This window comes from Amblyomma mixtum, chromosome 7, assembly GCF_055824585.1.
Source record: "Amblyomma mixtum isolate Tamu chromosome 7, ASM5582458v1, whole genome shotgun sequence".
Taxonomy (NCBI): domain Eukaryota; kingdom Metazoa; phylum Arthropoda; class Arachnida; order Ixodida; family Ixodidae; genus Amblyomma; species Amblyomma mixtum.
The window spans coordinates 83,640,827-83,659,060 of record NC_143018.1 but is presented as its reverse complement, the minus strand read 5'-3'; the positions used below and the strand labels follow the sequence as shown (position 1 = coordinate 83,659,060).

Below are 18,234 nucleotides of genomic sequence, written 5' to 3'. Positions count from 1 at the left end.
CCATTAAACCAATTCTCACATTTTCCACGTTTATTTCAGCAAATGCATCCACAGACACAGCGATAAGCTCAGCCTAGTGGCGCCATCTAGTTGTTAAGATGGGAACCATTTCTGTCAACAAACCTACGCTCCTCTTAAGCCTAGAAGCAGCAGAATTATCACTCTAAATAAAAAATAAACCAAATCTTTCACTCATAAGTTTTCTTATAGGAAAGATGGGACCAAACGAAAAATCGGTCCACCATTTATGGCCAGTGAACGCAATGAAAAAGGCAGAAACAGCGACGAGTTGAGTCTGAAGCGAGTGGTCCTGCTTCGAAGCGCGCCGCCATGTTTGTTGACGTGGGAATGCAACTTCCTCCTCGCCGCGGCAGAAATCAGTCCCCGACCGATCGGGCTTTCCGCTAGGCATTTAGGTGGAATCGCTGCCGTGGCGGCGAATTCCACTTGCCCTCGCCGCCGAATGCCGAAGCGTAAATGCACCATGAAACGAGCACTGCTGCAAGCGGGTCCCAGAGCTATTCACTTGGCCCGCCTGGTCGCCTGCTCCTTTGGACCGTCATGTGAATTCTGTCGCCGGACGGGCACGGCCGGGCCACACGCGGGAGACCACACGTGACCGGTCCGCAGACCAGTCCGTGGCCCGCTGTCTGTATACACCTTAACGGAACACATTGACGGGAGGAGTGTACTGACGTGCACCATGAATGTCTGTTGCAATGTATGTGGCGAGACAAGCTCGTTCCAAACATATAAGTGACCCCAAAAAGGCATGTTTGAAGTAAACGAACGGTTTGTTTATGCGCTATGAGCATGAGGAAAAGGACTGCTGGCTGACCATGTGATATCTGATGTTATGAACATGCCTCCGCCGCCTACAAAATTTGCGTCATACACTTCGCGCTTACTTCATGCAACAGAGACAGTTGCTTCGCAAAGCATCACCCGGGCTGCTGACGAGGTGAAGGCTGACATGCATGGGAGTAATGAATCGCAGGAAACTGCCGCTACTGTGGATGGCACCTGGATGAAGGGAGGGCATTCATCCCTGCATGGCGTCGTCACCCTTGTATCAGCGGACACCAGCAAGGTGCTCGATTTCGAAGTGGAGACTAAGTTCTGCCATTTGTGCTCAAGGAATCTCCACCCTGACATCAGCCAAGAAGAGTGCAAAGCAACGCATATTGGATCAACTGTAGGTATGGAGGCTGCGGGTGCTGTGAAGATTTTTGCGCGGCCTGTTCAAGAACTTGGCGTTATGTACACCGAATATATTGGTGACAAGGACAGCAAGGCATACTTTTCTGTCATGGAATCGGAACCGTACAGCAAAGATACTGAAAAGCACGAGTGCGTTGGCCACATACAAAAGTGTATGGGTACCAGGCTTAGAAACCACAAGACTACCCTGAGGGGTAAGAAGCTGTCAGATGGACTACCACTGTCTGAAAGAGGTCGTCTCACAGAGAAGGACATTGACTCCCTGCAATTTTAATATGGCAAGGCCATTCGTGAGAACACCCAAAGCTTATAGAATATACGAAAGGCTGTGTGGGCAATTTATTTTGATTAAGTTGTCTACTGATGAAAAACCAAGTCATGGTCTGTGCCCCAAAGGAGCGTCATCATGGTGTGGATACAACCGTGCCCTCAGTGAAGGAAATCCTGAGGATATTTCTACACAAGCAGCTTGCCAGCTGCTGTTGTGGAAGCAGTCAAGCCAGTGTTCTAAGCTTTCTTGTCGCCAGGCCTTCTAAGCAAGTGCCTGCAGGGCAGGCAAGACATAGAACAGCGATGAGTCCTTGAATCAGCTGATCTGGTGCCGCTGACCGAAAACGACGTTCGCTTCAAATGACACATTGAAACTCGCCACTTGTATTGCTGTAGCATACTATAATGACGGGAATCGTGCACGAATTGACGTCTTGGAAACACTTGGCATCACGCCAGGTGTATTCTGTACAGTCGGTCTGAACCGGTGTGAAGGCCAGAGTTCCGAAGTTTACCAGAAAGCAAGGAATGCCATAGAACAAAAAATGTGAAGAAAGGCTTCGGGGAAGATACTAAAAGAGCCAGAAAGTGCGCATATTCTTCCCTTGATCAGCTGTATCCTGTGAGCAAACATAAATGTGCGGTTTTCTCAAAATCACTTTTTAAAATCTTTCGACCTTTGATGCACCGTTTCTCGAGACCTATCAGGCCGATTCAACTGAAATTTTCTCAACTTTACTAAAATCCCTTGCAAACAGTCTGAACCTAAAACTTTTATTCCGAAAAGAAAAAAAGAATTCATTAAGAAGTCTCTCCCATTGTTCGGGTCAAGGGAGGGTAATATATTTTTTCTTTGGAGGTGCACATAGAATACCATTATATAAACTTTCGTTTTAAGCCACTATTGTATGGAGTTAGTGTGCACAGTTTCCTGGTGATACTAGGTGGCACAAGGGCCAGTACTTGAAATACTTCACGCCACTAAGCATGAGCTACCTCTTACTGCTCACTCAGTTCAGAAAGGGGTGCAAAGTTTGCCGTTCCACAAATAGCATGTCAAAACAGGCATCTGTAAGTAGTTCCATATATTTATGCAAGACATTAGCCAGGCTTTTTAAGAGTCGCAGCTGGAGGCTCCTTCATTCAGTCTTGTTTAACCATGAACCGACTAGCCCAACATCATGTCTTACTTGTTTAATAAAGCTGCTTTCCACAGAGATAGAGTTACTATATAGTTCATAGAGTTGTGCATTTGTTTTCCCTGCACTGCTCGTGCGTCTATTGGTTAAACACAATCACATGGGTGAAAAGCATCCATGCATTATGGAGAAGCCAACTCCTTTGCATCGTTTAGCACTAGACCATTGCCAGCAGTTCATTTGTGCACCTACTGTTCTCACGGCATTGCATTTTGTCCGAGTGCACATATTCACTGAAAATGATGTTTTCATATGGATAACATGCAATTTTATCACAAATGTTTGTTTATTGTTAAAAAGTAAATGTTTGTGATCTGTGGCATTTACAAAAGATGGTGCATCCATCCACATGTCGAGTATTTTGTCCGTAACTCGTTGAGAAAGGCCTTGGTGCTAGCAAGCTGTGTCAGTGCAACAGTAATCTGCCTAGAATAAAGCAAGTTCGGCAGCCAGAATCAAGCAGATTGGTGCTGCACTTGCTGCGACCACTGCATCATGTCTGCCTCTGGCATGCAAAAGTTGGGGTTTTCTCTCAGAATTTGGATGCTTGGGAGAGCAATATGGCAGACTAATGCACAACTCTTACTAATACAGTAACTCTAATTGAGAACGCATATAACATGTCCATGAAAAATCCCCCAATTTGAGCAGTTACAGCTGCTCTTGCTACCTTTTGCCTTTTTTATAAACATATGCATCACTCTGCTCATTTTTTTCAGGCATTGGAGCTTGGATGAAGATGCCTAAGATAAAAGCTCGCAGTGCTTCAGAACAACCGCTGTCTATCTTCATTGGCCAGTTATAGGTTGGGAGTCATAGTCACTAAAACAGTATGTCTGTTGATTTTGGTGTCGTGTGTGGGTGGAGCGGAACAGATCCGCTGACATCCTTTTGAGCCATGGCTAAAAACAGCTGAGTATTCAGCTGCTACCAGTAACTGGGAATTGCACTGATATTTTTGTTGGGCCATATATATGAATACTCCTAGATGAGTAGATTGCCTTTCCAGTCATACACTAATAACAGTGAAGATTTTTTTTGATAACGTTGGGCTTTCCTCTTGTTGACGATTACAGTGATATTCGTTGCTTCTCCGAGATTCCTTGTAATGGGCTTGTATTTGTGGTGCTTTTTGTCTTGTTTGTTTTGTTGCCACATTCATTTTCATTAATAGTTGCCTTTATGATTCATTCATTGCAATTTTCCCACCCAGTAACCATATATATTTTTCTCATAGGTTTCTCCGTGGTACTTTCTCAAATCTTTGCTCACTTCTACTGTCATGTTTGTGTTCTTTCTGTTATAGCGGGACAATCTTTAGGGCCAAGCAACCCTGAGCTACCATGTGTCACGTGTTGGCGGCTTTCCCGCCAGTCTGTACCCTGCCACCAGCAATAAAGGACGTAACATATAATTGGCGACGAGGTAAAAATGGCAACTGCGCTGGGCACGATTGGGGAATTCGTTCCAACAGAGGCGACGTCTTGGCCCTTGTATTTGGAGCGCCTCGAATTTTTCTTTCAAGCAAACGACATCGACGGTAACGAGAAGAAGCGAGCAACGCTCTGCAGCGTTTGCGGCCCAGCAACGTATGCCATCGTTCGCTCCCTTTGTTCTCCGGATGCGCCGTCGGCCGTGGCCTACGATGAGATCGTCAGGCGTCTCTCAAACCACTTCTCGCCGCGACCGTCGGTGACAGTACAGCGTTTCAAGTTTGGCACACGTCAACAGCAGCCCGGTGAGTCAATTGCCGACTACATCGCAGAATTGCGACGTCTCTCGGAACACTGCGATTTCGGTGCGTCGCTCGATGACATGTTGCGCGACCGGCTAGTGTGCGGGGTGCGAAGCGAGACCCTTCAGCGTCGGTTGCTGGCGGAGCCGGAGCTTACGTTTGCTACAGCTCGGGAGAAAGCCATTGCAATGGAATCTGCGCAGCGACAGACCGAGCAAATTCGCGGCAGTGCCGCATCGTGTGAAGTTGGCAGCGTGAGCGGGCAGCGTTTCGACCCGTGTGTTGCGAAGGTCTCTGCGCCAGTGACAGCCAAGGAGGGTACCCATAAGCAGGCTGGTTCGCCTGGAAGCACAAGCGTATGTTTCCGCTGCAAGGGTGCGCATTCGCCAAGCAGTTGCCCATTCATGAATATGCAGTGCCACTTCTGCAAGCAACGAGGGCACATAGTGAGAGCATGCAGGAGGAAGGCGGCAGCTCGCGCTTCGGCTGAACCCAACTCTCAGAACAAAAAACGGGCCAGTGGAGGCCGTCACAAGAATGCTGCGTCGGACGTTTACGACGTGTTCGTGCTGTCTGGTGAAGAGCCAGCCGTGAGAGTGGAAGTGCGCGTCAACGGAAGTCCCCTAGAGATGGAGGTGGACTCTGGTGCAGTGTGTTCAGTCATCAACGACCGGACTATGCAGAAGCTGCGAATATCGAAAAGGGCGTTGCGCCCAAGTACTCTTCATCTCCGAGCTTACAATAACAAGGAACTACGAGTGTTGGGTGAACTGACCGTGAAGGTGGAATTCAAGGGGCAGGAACATCGCCTGCGATTGGTGGTGGTTAAGGGTGCTAGTATCGGACTTCTCGGTCGGGACTGGTTCAAGTCTTTGGGAATAAGTCTGAGTGGTGTTCACAGTGTGTACGAGCCGAGTCGAACTGGCAGTAGGGGAACAACAGCCTTGCTCAAGAAGTATTCTTCAGTCTTTGAGCCTGGACTTGGGACAAGTAAAGGGCCTCCTGTACGCATAGAGGTGAACCCGGCAGCTCCGCCGCGATTTCTGAAGCCACGACAAGTACCGTTTGCATTGAGACCGAAGGTGGACGAAGCACTGGACAAGTTGGTGAGCCAAGGCATTTTCCAGCCTGTGCGGCACTCGAAGTGGGCAACACCTGTCGTTCCAGTTGTCAAAAAAGATGGATCGATAAGGATCTGTGGGGACTACAAGAGCACAGTCAATCGTGTAGTGCAGTGGGAGACGTATCCCCTGCCGACACCGGAGCAGCTGTTTGCCAGGCTGGCAGGTTGCTCGAAGTTTTCAAGGCTAGACCTCGGACAGGCGTATCAACAGAAGACTGTTGATGAAGAAACAGCTGACTTGTTGACGGTTACAACACATCGGGGACTGTTCCGCGTAACCCGTCTTCAATTTGGCGTGGCAGTGGCAGTGGCTATCTTTCAGAGGTACATGGAAGAACTGTTGCATGGAATTGATGGTGTTCTTGTGTTCTTGGATGACATCTTGATCGGTGGAAAGGATGAGGTGCAGCACAATGCTCGTTTACAAGAAGTGCTCAAAAGAATTCATGAAGACGGTCTGCGACTAAAGTTTGACAAATGTCAATTTGGTGTTGAGGAAGTGTGTTACTTGGGATTCCGTGTGAACTCTGCAGGTGTGCAGCCGACAGAAGACAAGGTGCGTGCTATTCACAAGGCCCCAGAGCCGACATGCAAAAAGGAACTTCAAGCCTTTTTAGGAGCTCTGAACTTTTACAACAAGTTTCTTAAAGGAGCAGCTCATGCCTTGGAGCCACTGTACCGGCTGTTGGACAAGGGTCGCGAGTGGCGTTGGATGGAAGCTGAGGCAGAAGCATTTCGCCAGGCGAAAGATCTGCTGCAGTCATCACATGTTCTGGTGCACTATGATGTCAACAAACCCCTAGTGCTGGCCTGTGACGCATCCCCGTACGGACTGGGTGCTGTGTTGAGTCATGTGTGCGAAGATGGCAGCGAGAGACCGGTTGCATATGCGTCGAGAACTATGAGTGCGGCAGAACGGAATTATGCCCAGACAGACCGAGAAGCGCTCGCCATCGGCTTTGGCATAAAGAAGTATCATCAGTTTCTATATGGGAGACATTTCAAAATTGTGACAGACCACAAACCCCTCTTAGGACTGTTGCACCATGCCAAGCCCATTCCCCAGGTGCTATCACCACGGATGCTGCGTTGGACCCTCATGTTATCGGCTTATGACTATGAAATTGAGTATCGACCAGCGGAGAAGCTTTCCAATGCTGATGCATTCAGTCGTTTACCACTGAGAGCCAGTAGGGCAGAGGAAGAGGAGCAGCGTCTTGGGGAAGTAGGGATGCTGGAAATGGCGCCGGAAGTAGCATGGAACTCTAGGAAGGTGGCAAGATTCACGTCAAGGGATAAGCTGTTGGCTAGAGTCTGCAATTGGGTGCAGCATGGGTGGCCAGAGGGTAAGCTGCCAGAAGAGTTTGCAGCGTTTGTGAGCCGCAAGCATGAACTGTCGGTGTACCAAGGTTGTTTGCTGTGGGGCAGTCGTGTGGTCATTCCAGAGCCAGCTCGACCGTATGTCATGGACATTCTTCACACAGCTCATCCAGGAATTGTCAAGATGAAGGGGCTTGCCAGAGGAGCCGTGTGGTGGCCAGGAATCGACAGAGATGTTGAGCAGAAGGTGAGAGACTGTGCACGTTGTCAGGAATCCAGGTCTGCGCCAGCAGCTGCAAAGATTCACCCTTGGGAATTCACCAAGCGTCCTTGGACAAGACTACACATCGATTTTGCTGGGCCCTTCCAAGGCAAAGTTTTCCTCATTGTGGTGGACTCTCACTCAAAGTGGTTGGAAGTGTGCCGGATGAATTCCATGTCGACAGCTACAGTTTGTGCGAAGCTTCGTTTCCTTTTTGCTACCCATGGCATTCCAGAAACTGTTGTTTCTGATAATGGCACTGCCTTTTGTTCGGAGGAGTTCAGAGACTTCATGTGCCGGAATCAAATCCGACATGTGACCGTTGCCCCATATCACCCTTCTTCGAATGGTCAAGCAGAACGCATGGTGCGCGAAACCAAGGGAGTACTCAAGCGAATGGTTGGAGGCGATATCGACACACGTCTGGCTAGGTTTTTAATGACCCAGCATATCCTGCCTCATGCTACAACAGGCAAGAGCCCGGCCGAATTGCTAATGGGCAGGAAACTTTCAACTGTGTTAGAGCGTCTGCATCCTGACCTGCAGTCCAGTGTGCAGCAGAAACAAGAGCAGGTGATGCAGCGCCGTAGCCAGGCAGTGCGACTGTTTGATGTGGGGGATCGAGTGTTTGTGCGCAACTATCTCTATGGGCCCAAGTGGTTGCCGGGCATTGTGGATGCTGTCACAGGACCAGTGTCGTACTTGGTCGTCACCAAGGACGGTCGTCGATGGAGACGTCATGTTGACCAACTCAGAAGTCGTTCTGCCAGCTACGCATTGGACAGTTTCGCTTCTGGGATGTGTGAAGAGGAGGAACCGCTGGTTGCTTCCCCGGCAGGGTGTTCCGGGCTTGGCATTCCTTCAAGCCTAGAGGACCCTGGAAGACGGGACCAAGGAGAAAGACTGGAGGAGGCTGCAGCGCCCAGTACCGAATCTGCTTCCTGTGGTGAGGACCGTGAAGCGAGTGCTTCCCTTCAAGTCCAGCGACCACAGCGCCAACGCAGCCGCCCTGCGTATCTGAAGGACTTCGTGACGTAGGGGGGAGGAGTGTTATAGCGGGACAATCTTTAGGGCCAAGCAACCCTGAGCTACCATGTGTCACGTGTTGGCGGCTTTCCCGCCAGTCTGTACCCTGCCACCAGCAATAAAGGACGTAACACTTTCCTTGTCTCAAGTAGCGACCACAGAATGGTAAGGTCTCGAATTACCTTAGGTTTGGTGAGGGAACGGAAGAAACTAGTGAAGCAGAAGCCCATTAACGAGTTAGCGGAAAGAGTGAAAGTAGAGGAATTCAGGATTTCACTGCAGGATAGATATTCGTCTTTAATTGAGGTAGACGATCTTAACGTTCAAACAATGAACAATAATCTCGCAGCTGTCATTACGTAGTGAGGTGTAGAAGTAGGTGGTAGCTAGAATGGTTTGACAGATTACCGGCAAGCTATTTCAGGAGGCGAAAGATCTGATTAAGAGACGCCAAAGCATGAGGGCATCTAACCCCACAGACAGAACTAACAGAGCTATCAAAGAATAAATAAGCGCAAGGTAGCCGACGTAAGGAAGTTTAATATGGAGAGAGTCGAGCATGCTCTAAAGAATGAAGGTAGCCTAAAAGCAGTGAAGAGAAAACTAGACATAGGTAAAAACCAGATGTATGTGTTAAGCGACAAAGAAGGCAATGTCATTAGCAATATGGAGAAGACAGTTTAAGCAGCCGAAGAGTGCTGCACAAATGTATACAGTAGCCAATGTAATCAGAACTGTTAATAAGAAAGAAAGACAGCTGCACACACCAATGAGACAACCCACCAGTAATGAAAGATGAAGATGAAGAAAAGAAAGCCTTAGGAGCAATGTTAAGAGGGAAAGCAGCTGGTGAGGATCAGGTGACAGCAGATCTGTTGAAGGATGGAGGGAAGACTGTGCTAGAAAAACTATCACCCTGTAGTATACACAATGCCTTGTGACCTCGAGCGTACCAGAAGCTTGGAAGAACGCTAAAATTATCTTGATTCTTAAGAAAAGAGACATCAGGGACTTGAAGAATTGTGGACCGATCAGCTTACTGTCCGTTGCCTACAAGGTATTTGCTAAGGTAATCGCTAATAGAGACAGGACAACCTTAAATTTCAATCAACCAAATGATCAGGCAGGCTTTCGTAAAGGATACTCGACAATAGACCATATCCACGCTATCAGTTGGATGATAGAAGAATGCGCAGAGTATAACCGACCCCTAAACGAGGGGGTACCCAAAAGAAACCGGACTAAATATTTTGGTCGGCAAAGCTTCTGTGGTACCGCGTTTTGCCCCTAGGAGCGCATAGAACGAACATTCCGGAGTCAGTAAGCCGAGTGCCGTCGTTGAAGGAGGCCAGACTAGTTTAGGTAGAGTTTTAGAGTGACGACTGTTTTGTGTGAATGTCATTTTTGCAATGGCTGATTTTCGTGAACAGCGTGCGGCGGTGAAATTCTGATTTTTGCTCGGAAAAAGTTGAATGGAAACTTCAAATATTAAGGAAGACGTACAAGGACGATGCTATGGGGACAACTCAAGTGTTCCTGAATCGAATCCTGAATCAAAGCAACAATCATGCGAATGGAAAACTTCAAATTCACCTCGCCTCAAGAAAGCTCGTCAGGTGAAACCAAACCTCAAACCAATGCTGATTTGTTTTTTCGACGTGGGAGGAGTCGTCCATTGAGAATTTGTTCCGCAGGGTCAGACAGTTAGCCAGGCTTCCTACTTGGATGTTTCGAAAAGATTGGGCAACAGTGTGCGGTGGAAGCGGCCAGATTTGTGGCGGTCGGGTGGCTGGTTTTTCCATCATGGCAATGCCCCTGCTCACACAGCGCTGTCTCTACGACAATTTTGGACCAAAAATGGCATGACCCCTATTCCTCAACCCTCATACTCTCCCGACCTTGCCCCGTGCTACTTTCATTGTTTCCTAGAATGAAAAAATAGGTGAATGGAAAGCGTTTCGCTGATGTTGCTGAGGTGAAGAAAAAAACGACGGAGGCATTGTCAAGCATCACAAAAGATGAATTTAAACAATGTTTTAAAAAATGGAATGAAAGATTCGACAAGCGTATCATTGCAAGTGGGGAATACTTTGAAGGAGATTGAAGGTCCGTGCTTAAAATGTGAACAAATAAGTTCAAACAAAAATAAGTCCTGTTTCTTTTGGGTACCCCCTCGTATATAGCCTTCATAGATTACGAGGAAGCATTTGACTCGGTGGAAACCTCAGCTGTCAAGCAGGCATTACGCAATCAGGGTGTAGAATAGTGTTATGGGCAAATGTCAGAAATATCTATAATGACGGCATAGCTATCATATTCCTTCGTAAAGTCAGCTATGAAATTCCAATAAAGGATTGTGTCAGGCAGGAAGACACGATCTCGCCAATGCTCTTCACCGCCTCTTTACAGGAGGTATTCTGAGGCCTGAATTGGGAACAGTTGGGGATAAGAACTAACGTAGAATACCTAAGTAATCAGAGATTCACTGACGACATTGCCTTGCTAAGTCACTTAGGAGATGAACTGCAAAACATGATCAATGAGTTAGACAGGCAGAGCAGAATGGTGGGTGTAAAATTAACATGCAGAAAACCAAAGTAATGTTCAATAGTCTAGCAAGGGAACAGCAGTTCACATTTGGTAGCGAGGTGCTGGAAGTATTAACGGAATACTTTTAGTTAGGGCAGATGGTGACCACTGATCAGGATCATGAGAAAAAATTAAGTAGAAAAATTAGAATGAGGTGAAGCACATATGGCAGGTTCTCTCAGATCATGAATTATCAGTTTACCAGTATCCTTCAAGAGAAAAGTACAAAACAGCTGTATCTTAGCGGTACTCACCTATGGGTCAGAAACGTGGAGGCTAACGAAGTGGGTTCATCTCAAGTTAAGAACAACGCAGTGAGCTATGGAAAGAAAAATGATAGGTGTTGTAAGATCGCGCCTCGTACACGACCTCGCTGGCTCTCCCCTTTGTACTTCCCGCGTGGCTCGCGCAGTGAGTGCAGCAACAAATGCGGAAGCAATTACCGGCATGGGGAGGACGCCACTTTGGAACGCAGCCGTGACGCCTCGGGCAGAGGGCGCGCGTGCGGCGTGGCCTTGCCGTCCCGAAAGGGGTGGTCTCCCTCCCACCGCGACTGATCAAAGGACTGATCCGCTGACTGATAGCGTTGTAGCCATGCGGGGAGGTAGACAAAGGTCTTCTGGTTGGACGCAGCACGAGAGGGTGGCCGCCTTGAGGCAGTTACGCACGTGCATGCACTTAAGATGAAAAGTGCGTTCTTGCGGGAAGGCGAGGGTGTTGCGTGGAGAGTGTTTTACGAATGTTTTCTTGATTTGTTTATTTATTTATTCGAGCCCTGGTTTCGAGGCTATGCCCAACCCACAGGGCCGTGGCTACTGCGAAATTAAGTAGCGATTGGTTGATCAAAGACTGGGGCGGGTCAAGAGAAATGACCGCCCCAGCGCCTTTGTTTATGTACGTAATAAAAACGGAAGGAAAAGCCAGGTATGGCAGTCCTAAACAGGCTCCGTGCTTCGCACGTACGGAAAACTTCTAGGCTCTAACCGAGACCGCCGGTCGATGAGTAAGATTTTCCGAAGTCGCATCTCTGTGTGAGATAAGTCCTAAACAGGCTCCGTGCTTCGCACGTACGGAAAACTTCTAGGCTCTAACCGAGACCGCCGGTCGATGAGTAAGATTTTCCGAAGTCGCATCTCTGTGTGAGATAAGTCCCAACCAGGTTCCGTGCTTAGCACGTAAGGAAAACTTCTAGGCTCTAACCGAGACCGCCGGTCGATGAGTAAGATTTTCCCTAAGTTGTATCTCTGTGTGAGATAGTATCTCTGTGTGAGATAAGTGCCTTCTAAGTTACAGTACTTGAACGTCTGTGTGACTTCACGTTTCTGCAACTGAGTTTGCCTTGTATATACTCTGTAAATATAATTTCCCTTTCGTACCTTCTGCTTCTGGACTCCTGTGCTTCAAAACACCACCGAACAACTCACGTTTGGAGGAGGCTGAACTCACCCGAAGAAAAGCAAACGAACCTGAAGAAAGAAAAAGAATTTACTGGCGCAGTCGACAGGATTCGGCAATCGTCGACCGTGAGCCGACACCACCGTCAAGCCAGCAGCGTCAGGCAACGACCGTCCGGGAACCCGGGAAGGAGCCGATCTTCAGGTCCAGCCAAGGGAACAAGGTAGTCCAGAGCGCCGACCCTGAGGCGTCCTTCATCCTGCATCTCGGGACGAGGCAGCGGCAACAGAGAGGCAACGGATCCTACTAGCGACACCAGCACGGGTGAGCGGGATTCCTTGCGTACCTCTGAGGTGGTTATGGCTCATGTGTAAACGGGCGTATGGTGTTGACACGGAGCATGATGGCGAGCTCAGATCGCAGACAGGAAAATGCGAGTGCATTAAAGGGGATGGCTACAGAGGGCTATGATCAGCCAGGCGAAACGTCAGAGGGCGATGATCAGTTAGGCGAAACGTCGCAGCAGGACGCAGCGACATCAGAGTCTATAGCAGAAGCGCTACAAAAGGTAGCTGCAACGGCGAGTTCCGATGCTATGGCAATCCGCCGCATGGAACTGGATTTCGAGCTTGCGAAGCATAAGCTCGAAGTCGAATCTCGAGAGCGCATCGAATTGCAGAAGCTTGGGATAGCGATGACAGGTGGCCGGCAGACCCCCTTGATATCGGAATCAGGGGAACAACGGCGAACGGGCTTCGACCCAGTCTCCCAATGCGCCAAAGTCCTAAAGGGACTCAAGTTGCCGGGCGACGCGGACGTACCGCTTTGGTTTGACGAGGTGGAAAGAGTTTTCACGACGTACGATGTGCCGGAAAACAGCCGCGTACACTTGATCATGCCGACGCTGACCGAGCGTGTGCGGTATTTGCTTCGCGGTCTTAAGGACGACGAGTGCAGCGACTACGAGTCAGTGAAGGCGGCCGTATTAAGCGAGCTAAAGCTGACCCCCGTTGAGTACTTGGATCGGTTCGAACGCGCCGCAAAGCGTAAGGAGGAAACTTGGGCCCAATTCGCCTCTCGCGTGAAGACATACTTTCACTATTACCTTCGTTCGAGGGAGGCAGACACTAAGGAAGATGTGGTGGCTCTCGTCGTAGCCGATCGCATGAAAGCTAGCCTAAGCACCGAGGGTCTGGAGTATGTGCGCCTCCGCGAGGGGGAAAAGTGGGCGAAACCGGATGAGTTATCGCAGATGCTTCAGACTTTCGAGCAAGCGAAAGGAAAGGGGCGCGCGGTGCGACCAACGACCGTACACGCGGGGAAAGAAAGGTCCCCATGCCCACCTTCAGGCAGTGACATCAAACGGCAGACACAGTGTTATGTTTGCCGCGTAGAGGGTCACGTCGCTAAACACTGCCCCCGCGCAGCGCAGAACGCGCAGAAAAACGATAAATGCGCCCGGGTTCAGAAAGTAGCCGTCGCCAGCGAGGACGCTGCCGAATCCGCTGAGTCGGCCTACCCACACAGGACGCTGGTTGCAGAAATTAAATCCCCGAGATCGCCAGAAGAAGTGCGCAAATCGAAGCTGCAGCAGGTAGATATCGAATGCGGCGGAGTACCGACAACGGCGATTATAGACACCGGTAGCGAAATAACGGTAGTCCGAGAAAGCTTAATGTCAGACGCGTCTCATGAGCCTTCCGGCAAGATAAAGCTTGTCTCAGCTTTCGGTGAAACAATAGAGGCGAAGCTAGTTACGCTTGCGGTCAGTATGAGGCGGCGCCCCACGCTTGTAGCTCGACCAGAGGCAGTACGTATAGTGTGTGCAATTACGGGCAAGCTCGCGGAGGGAGTGGACTGCTTGCTCTCGCGACAAGACTGGGAGCTGCTAGCACAGTGCGAACACAGCAACGGAGCGGTCCCCCGAAGCGACGCACACGTCACAGCTGGCCCTACAACAGCATCTTTCACCGTTGGCAGGGAGACTTTAGAGCCGGTCTCAACGACAGGCGCGGCTCACGCGAACGATTCGCAGGCAGGCGAGCCGGAGAATAAAGAGTTGCCCGTGACATCAGGCGAGCAACATGAAGAAGGTAGTGACGGTTGCCCCGCCGAAGTCCGGCGCTCTACGCGTGACGATGAAGACGAGGCCCCAGAGCAGCGCGAGAGTTTCTGTTCGGCCCAGCTGTCAGATGAAAGCTTTAAGAAAGCTCGGGCTGATGCAAAAATAGTAGAAAGTGAGCATGCTCATCCCGTCGTGCGCGTTGGTAAAAAGGACGGCTCAGTGCGTATGTGTATAGACTACCGTGCGCTGAACGCGGCTACAAGTACTTACGCCTTCCCGATTACACCACCGCAGGAGTTAATTATGAGGGTCGGCAGCGCGAAGTTCATTACTCTCGTAGATTTGAGACGCGGTTATTGGCAGGTACCAGTGGCCCTCGAGAGTCAGCATTTGACTGCCTTCGTAACCCACGAAGGGCAGTACGCTTGGCGCGTCATGCCATTTGGGTTAAAAAATGCCGCTGCCACATTCCAGCGAATGATGAATACGCTGCTGTCGAGACACCAGAGCTACGCGGCGGCATATCTCGATGATATCGCCATTTTCTCCGCTTCGTGGCAGCAGCACGTGAAGCATTTAAGCATCGTGCTCGGCTTACTACGCGAAGCCAAACTGAAGGTAAGCCCCGAGAAGTGCCAGATCGCACAAGCTCAGATCAAGTACTTGGGTCACGTCGTGGGTGGCGGTACACACGGACCGGACCCCGATAAGCTAGCCGCTGTTCGCGACCTTGCGCCGCCTACTAGGAAGAAGCAGCTGCGAAGCCTGCTTGGGCTATGCGGGTACTACCGCGAATACGTAGAGAGCTACGCTGAGGTCGCTGCACCGCTCACATCCTTGACGAAGCGAGGCGTGCCAAACGCGATTCCTTGGACTCGGGAAGCGCAGGAAGCTTTTACTCAGCTAAAAACGTCGCTTTGCGAAGCTGCAGCGCTAAATACCCCTAATATGCTCAAGCCATACTGGCTGTTCACGGATGCGTCCGCGATCGCGGCCGGAGCTTGCCTGGCCCAGATGGGAGACTCGGGGAGAGAGGAGCCGGTCGCCTTCGCCAGCCACCGGTTCACTACAACCCAAACCCGCTGGTCAACAATCGAGCGCGAGGCATTTGCCATCATTTGGGCGCTCAAGAAATTGGACCATTGGTTGTTCGGAGCACAGGTTAGCGTGGTCTCCGACCACAATCCCTTATCCTATCTAACGACGAGCACGCCTCATGGGGCAAAACTGGCAAGGTGGGCGCTGGCCTTGCAGCGCTACAATGTCGTTGTGACACACAGGAAAGGCACCTGTAACGGCAACGCCGACGCGTTGTCTCGCGTCCCTAGCATGAGCTGGGGTAAGGAGCAATGAGCCATGGCCCCTCGGGCTACGTGAATGTTCCCGTTCACCCGCTGCAATTTGTGATGTGATCGGTGATCTGTGGCCAGAACTCTGTGCAAGGATGCTTGCATGCCCCTGACTCTCGTACTGTGACGGATATCGTGTATGCTCTGTGTATAATCCATGAGTGTTTTTGTGCGGTATCGGCGAGTTGTATCTTTGTGACCCGAGAGCCGTTTTTCAGCATGCCAATTTCTTTCTATGCATATTGTGTTTGTAGACAGCCGCGATGTTTTGTTGATCTTGTCTAAACGAGCGGACTCCCAAGCTCGTTTATCCTCTCAGGGGGGACGTGTAAGATCGCGCCTCGTACACGACCTCGCTGGCTCTCCCCTTTGTACTTCCCGCGTGGCTCGCGCAGTGAGTGCAGCAACAAATGCGGAAGCAATTACCGGCATGGGGAGGACGCCACTTTGGAACGCAGCCGTGACGCCTCGGGCAGAGGGCGCGCGTGCGGCGTGGCCTTGCCGTCCCGAAAGGGGTGGTCTCCCTCCCACCGCGACTGATCAAAGGGCTGATCCGCTGACTGATAGCGTTGTAGCCATGCGGGGAGGTAGACAAAGGTCTTCCGGTTGGACGCAGCACGAGAGGGTGGCCGCCTTGAGGCAGTTACGCACGTGCATGCACTTGAGATGAAAAGTGCGTTCTTGCGGGAAGGCGAGGGTGTTGCGTGGAGAGCGTTTTACGAATGTTTTCTTGATTTGTTTATTTATTTATTCGAGCCCTGGTTTCGAGGCTATGCCCAACCCACAGGGCCGTGGCTACTGCGAAATTAAGTAGCGATTGGTTGATCAAAGACTGGGGCGGGTCAAGAGAAATGACCGCCCCAGCGCCTTTGTTTATGTACGTAATAAAAACGGAAGGAAAAGCCAGGTATCGCAGTCCTAAACAGGCTCCGTGCTTCGCACGTACGGAAAACTTCTAGGCTCTAACCGAGACCACCGGTCGATGAGTAAGATTTTGCGAAGTCGCATCTCTGTGTGAGATAAGTCCCAACCAGGCTCCGTGCTTAGCACGTAAGAAAAACTTCTAGGCTCTAACCGAGACCGCCGGTCGATGAGTAAGATTTTCCCTAAGTTGTATCTCTGTGTGAGATAGTATCTCTGTGTGAGATAAGTGCCTTCTAAGTTACAGTACTTGAACGTCTGTGTGACTTCACGTTTCTGCAACTGAGTTTGCCTTGTATATACTCTCTAAATATAATTTCCCTTTCGTACCTTCTGCTTCTGGACTCCTGTGCTTCAAAACACCACCGAACAACTCACGTTTGGAGGAGGCTGAACTCCCCCGAAGAAAAGCAAACGAACCTGAAAAAAAAAAAAATTTACTGGTGTCATGTTAAGAAATCGGAAGTGGGCGGAATGGGTGAGGGAACAAACACGAGTTAATGACATCCTGGTCGAAATCAAGAGAGAGAAATGGGCTTGGGCAGGGCATGTAATGTGAAGGCAAGATAACTATTGGTCCTTAAGAGTATCAGAGCGGATTCCAAACGAAGGCAAGCGTAGCAGCGGGCGGATGAGATTAAGAAGTTTGTGCTTATATGGTGGCCGCAGCTTGCAAAGGACAGGGCGTAATTGGAGAGACATGAGAGAGGCCTTTGCACTGCTGTGGGCGTAGTCAGGCTGATGATGATCATCATCGTCACTGTGAATCTCAAGATGCTAGCAAAGTTTGCCATCTCTTTTGTGCGCCTTGTGTGTAATTATGAATGAAATATGTGTTTTTCAAGCTTAGGCAATTTTCAAATGAATGTAGCCTTTGGACACACAGGTATCTGAGCCTTTCAGCAAGTTCTGATATGATCTGTTATTTTATTATGCTTGATGTTTGTCGCTAGTGTCTGAAAGCTTTAGCAAATACTTTCATCACTTTCTTTTCATCACTTCTTCCTGTGGCATTATGCAGTCGCAGCTGCATTCTGTTCTATATTTGTGCTGGGAAGTGTAAAAAATATGCAAAGGGATGAAATGAAGTCATGGAAAGAGGTGAAGTACTTCCTTTTTTTCTGTTTTTCAGGTTGAAGGCTGATCTTCTCATATTTGTTGCAGAGTGGAAGTATCGACTCCGGCAATTTGTGAATAATTTGCTGCCAAGCCATTGTTACTCACCTATATCATCTTCGTTGTTGAATAGTTTAACATAAAATGCCATTTTAAATTTTGCTGGGCTTCTTCTGGTTGCCTGCTTTCCTTGATGCTTTGCAGTATAGCGGAAGAATGCTTCAATGTCTGTTATTGCGTTCACAGCTTTGACTGATTAAAATAAAGCTATAGTTTTTTTAAATCTTCACTTTATGGCCATAATGGGAGTTATTCCCATTTAGTTGCACCATTTCATCGCTTATTAGCTTCTCAGTGACATTCAATTTGCAGCTTCATTGTGCAAGCTTCCACCAAACGCCCGCTGCTTCAGCTCTTTCTGATGACCAGCTCATTTGGTCTTGTGGTCTCTCAGTTGCATGCTGTAATGTTGTGCATCTATAATTATTTTTAATTTTGATGACAGTTTGAAGTAGCTGTTTTACTGCTGTATTTGTAGATGATGTCACAGGTTGCTCTTCAGAGCACAATTCTTGTACTTTCTTATGTGCAATGTATTGCATTGCTGGAGAGGAGCCACTTAATTGCACTCACGCTGTGTGTG

General features: G+C 49.3%; 1 protein-coding gene and 1 pseudogene across 1 annotated transcript in view; both read left to right on the top strand.

The window, feature by feature from the left end:
- The first annotated feature begins 850 nt into the window (after positions 1-850).
- Positions 851-3,437, top strand: LOC149336652 (uncharacterized; annotated as a pseudogene).
- Positions 3,438-11,489: 8,052 nt separating this feature from the next.
- The window catches only part of LOC149336651 (uncharacterized), a 31,115-nt gene continuing 24,370 nt past the window's right edge, over positions 11,490-18,234 (top strand). Inside the window, exon 1 of the mRNA XM_089554193.1 lies at positions 11,490-14,377. Within this exon, the coding sequence (XP_089410319.1) occupies positions 12,523-14,377 (1,855 nt within the window). The 5' untranslated portion in view covers positions 11,490-12,522. The remainder of the gene's footprint in view (positions 14,378-18,234) is intronic.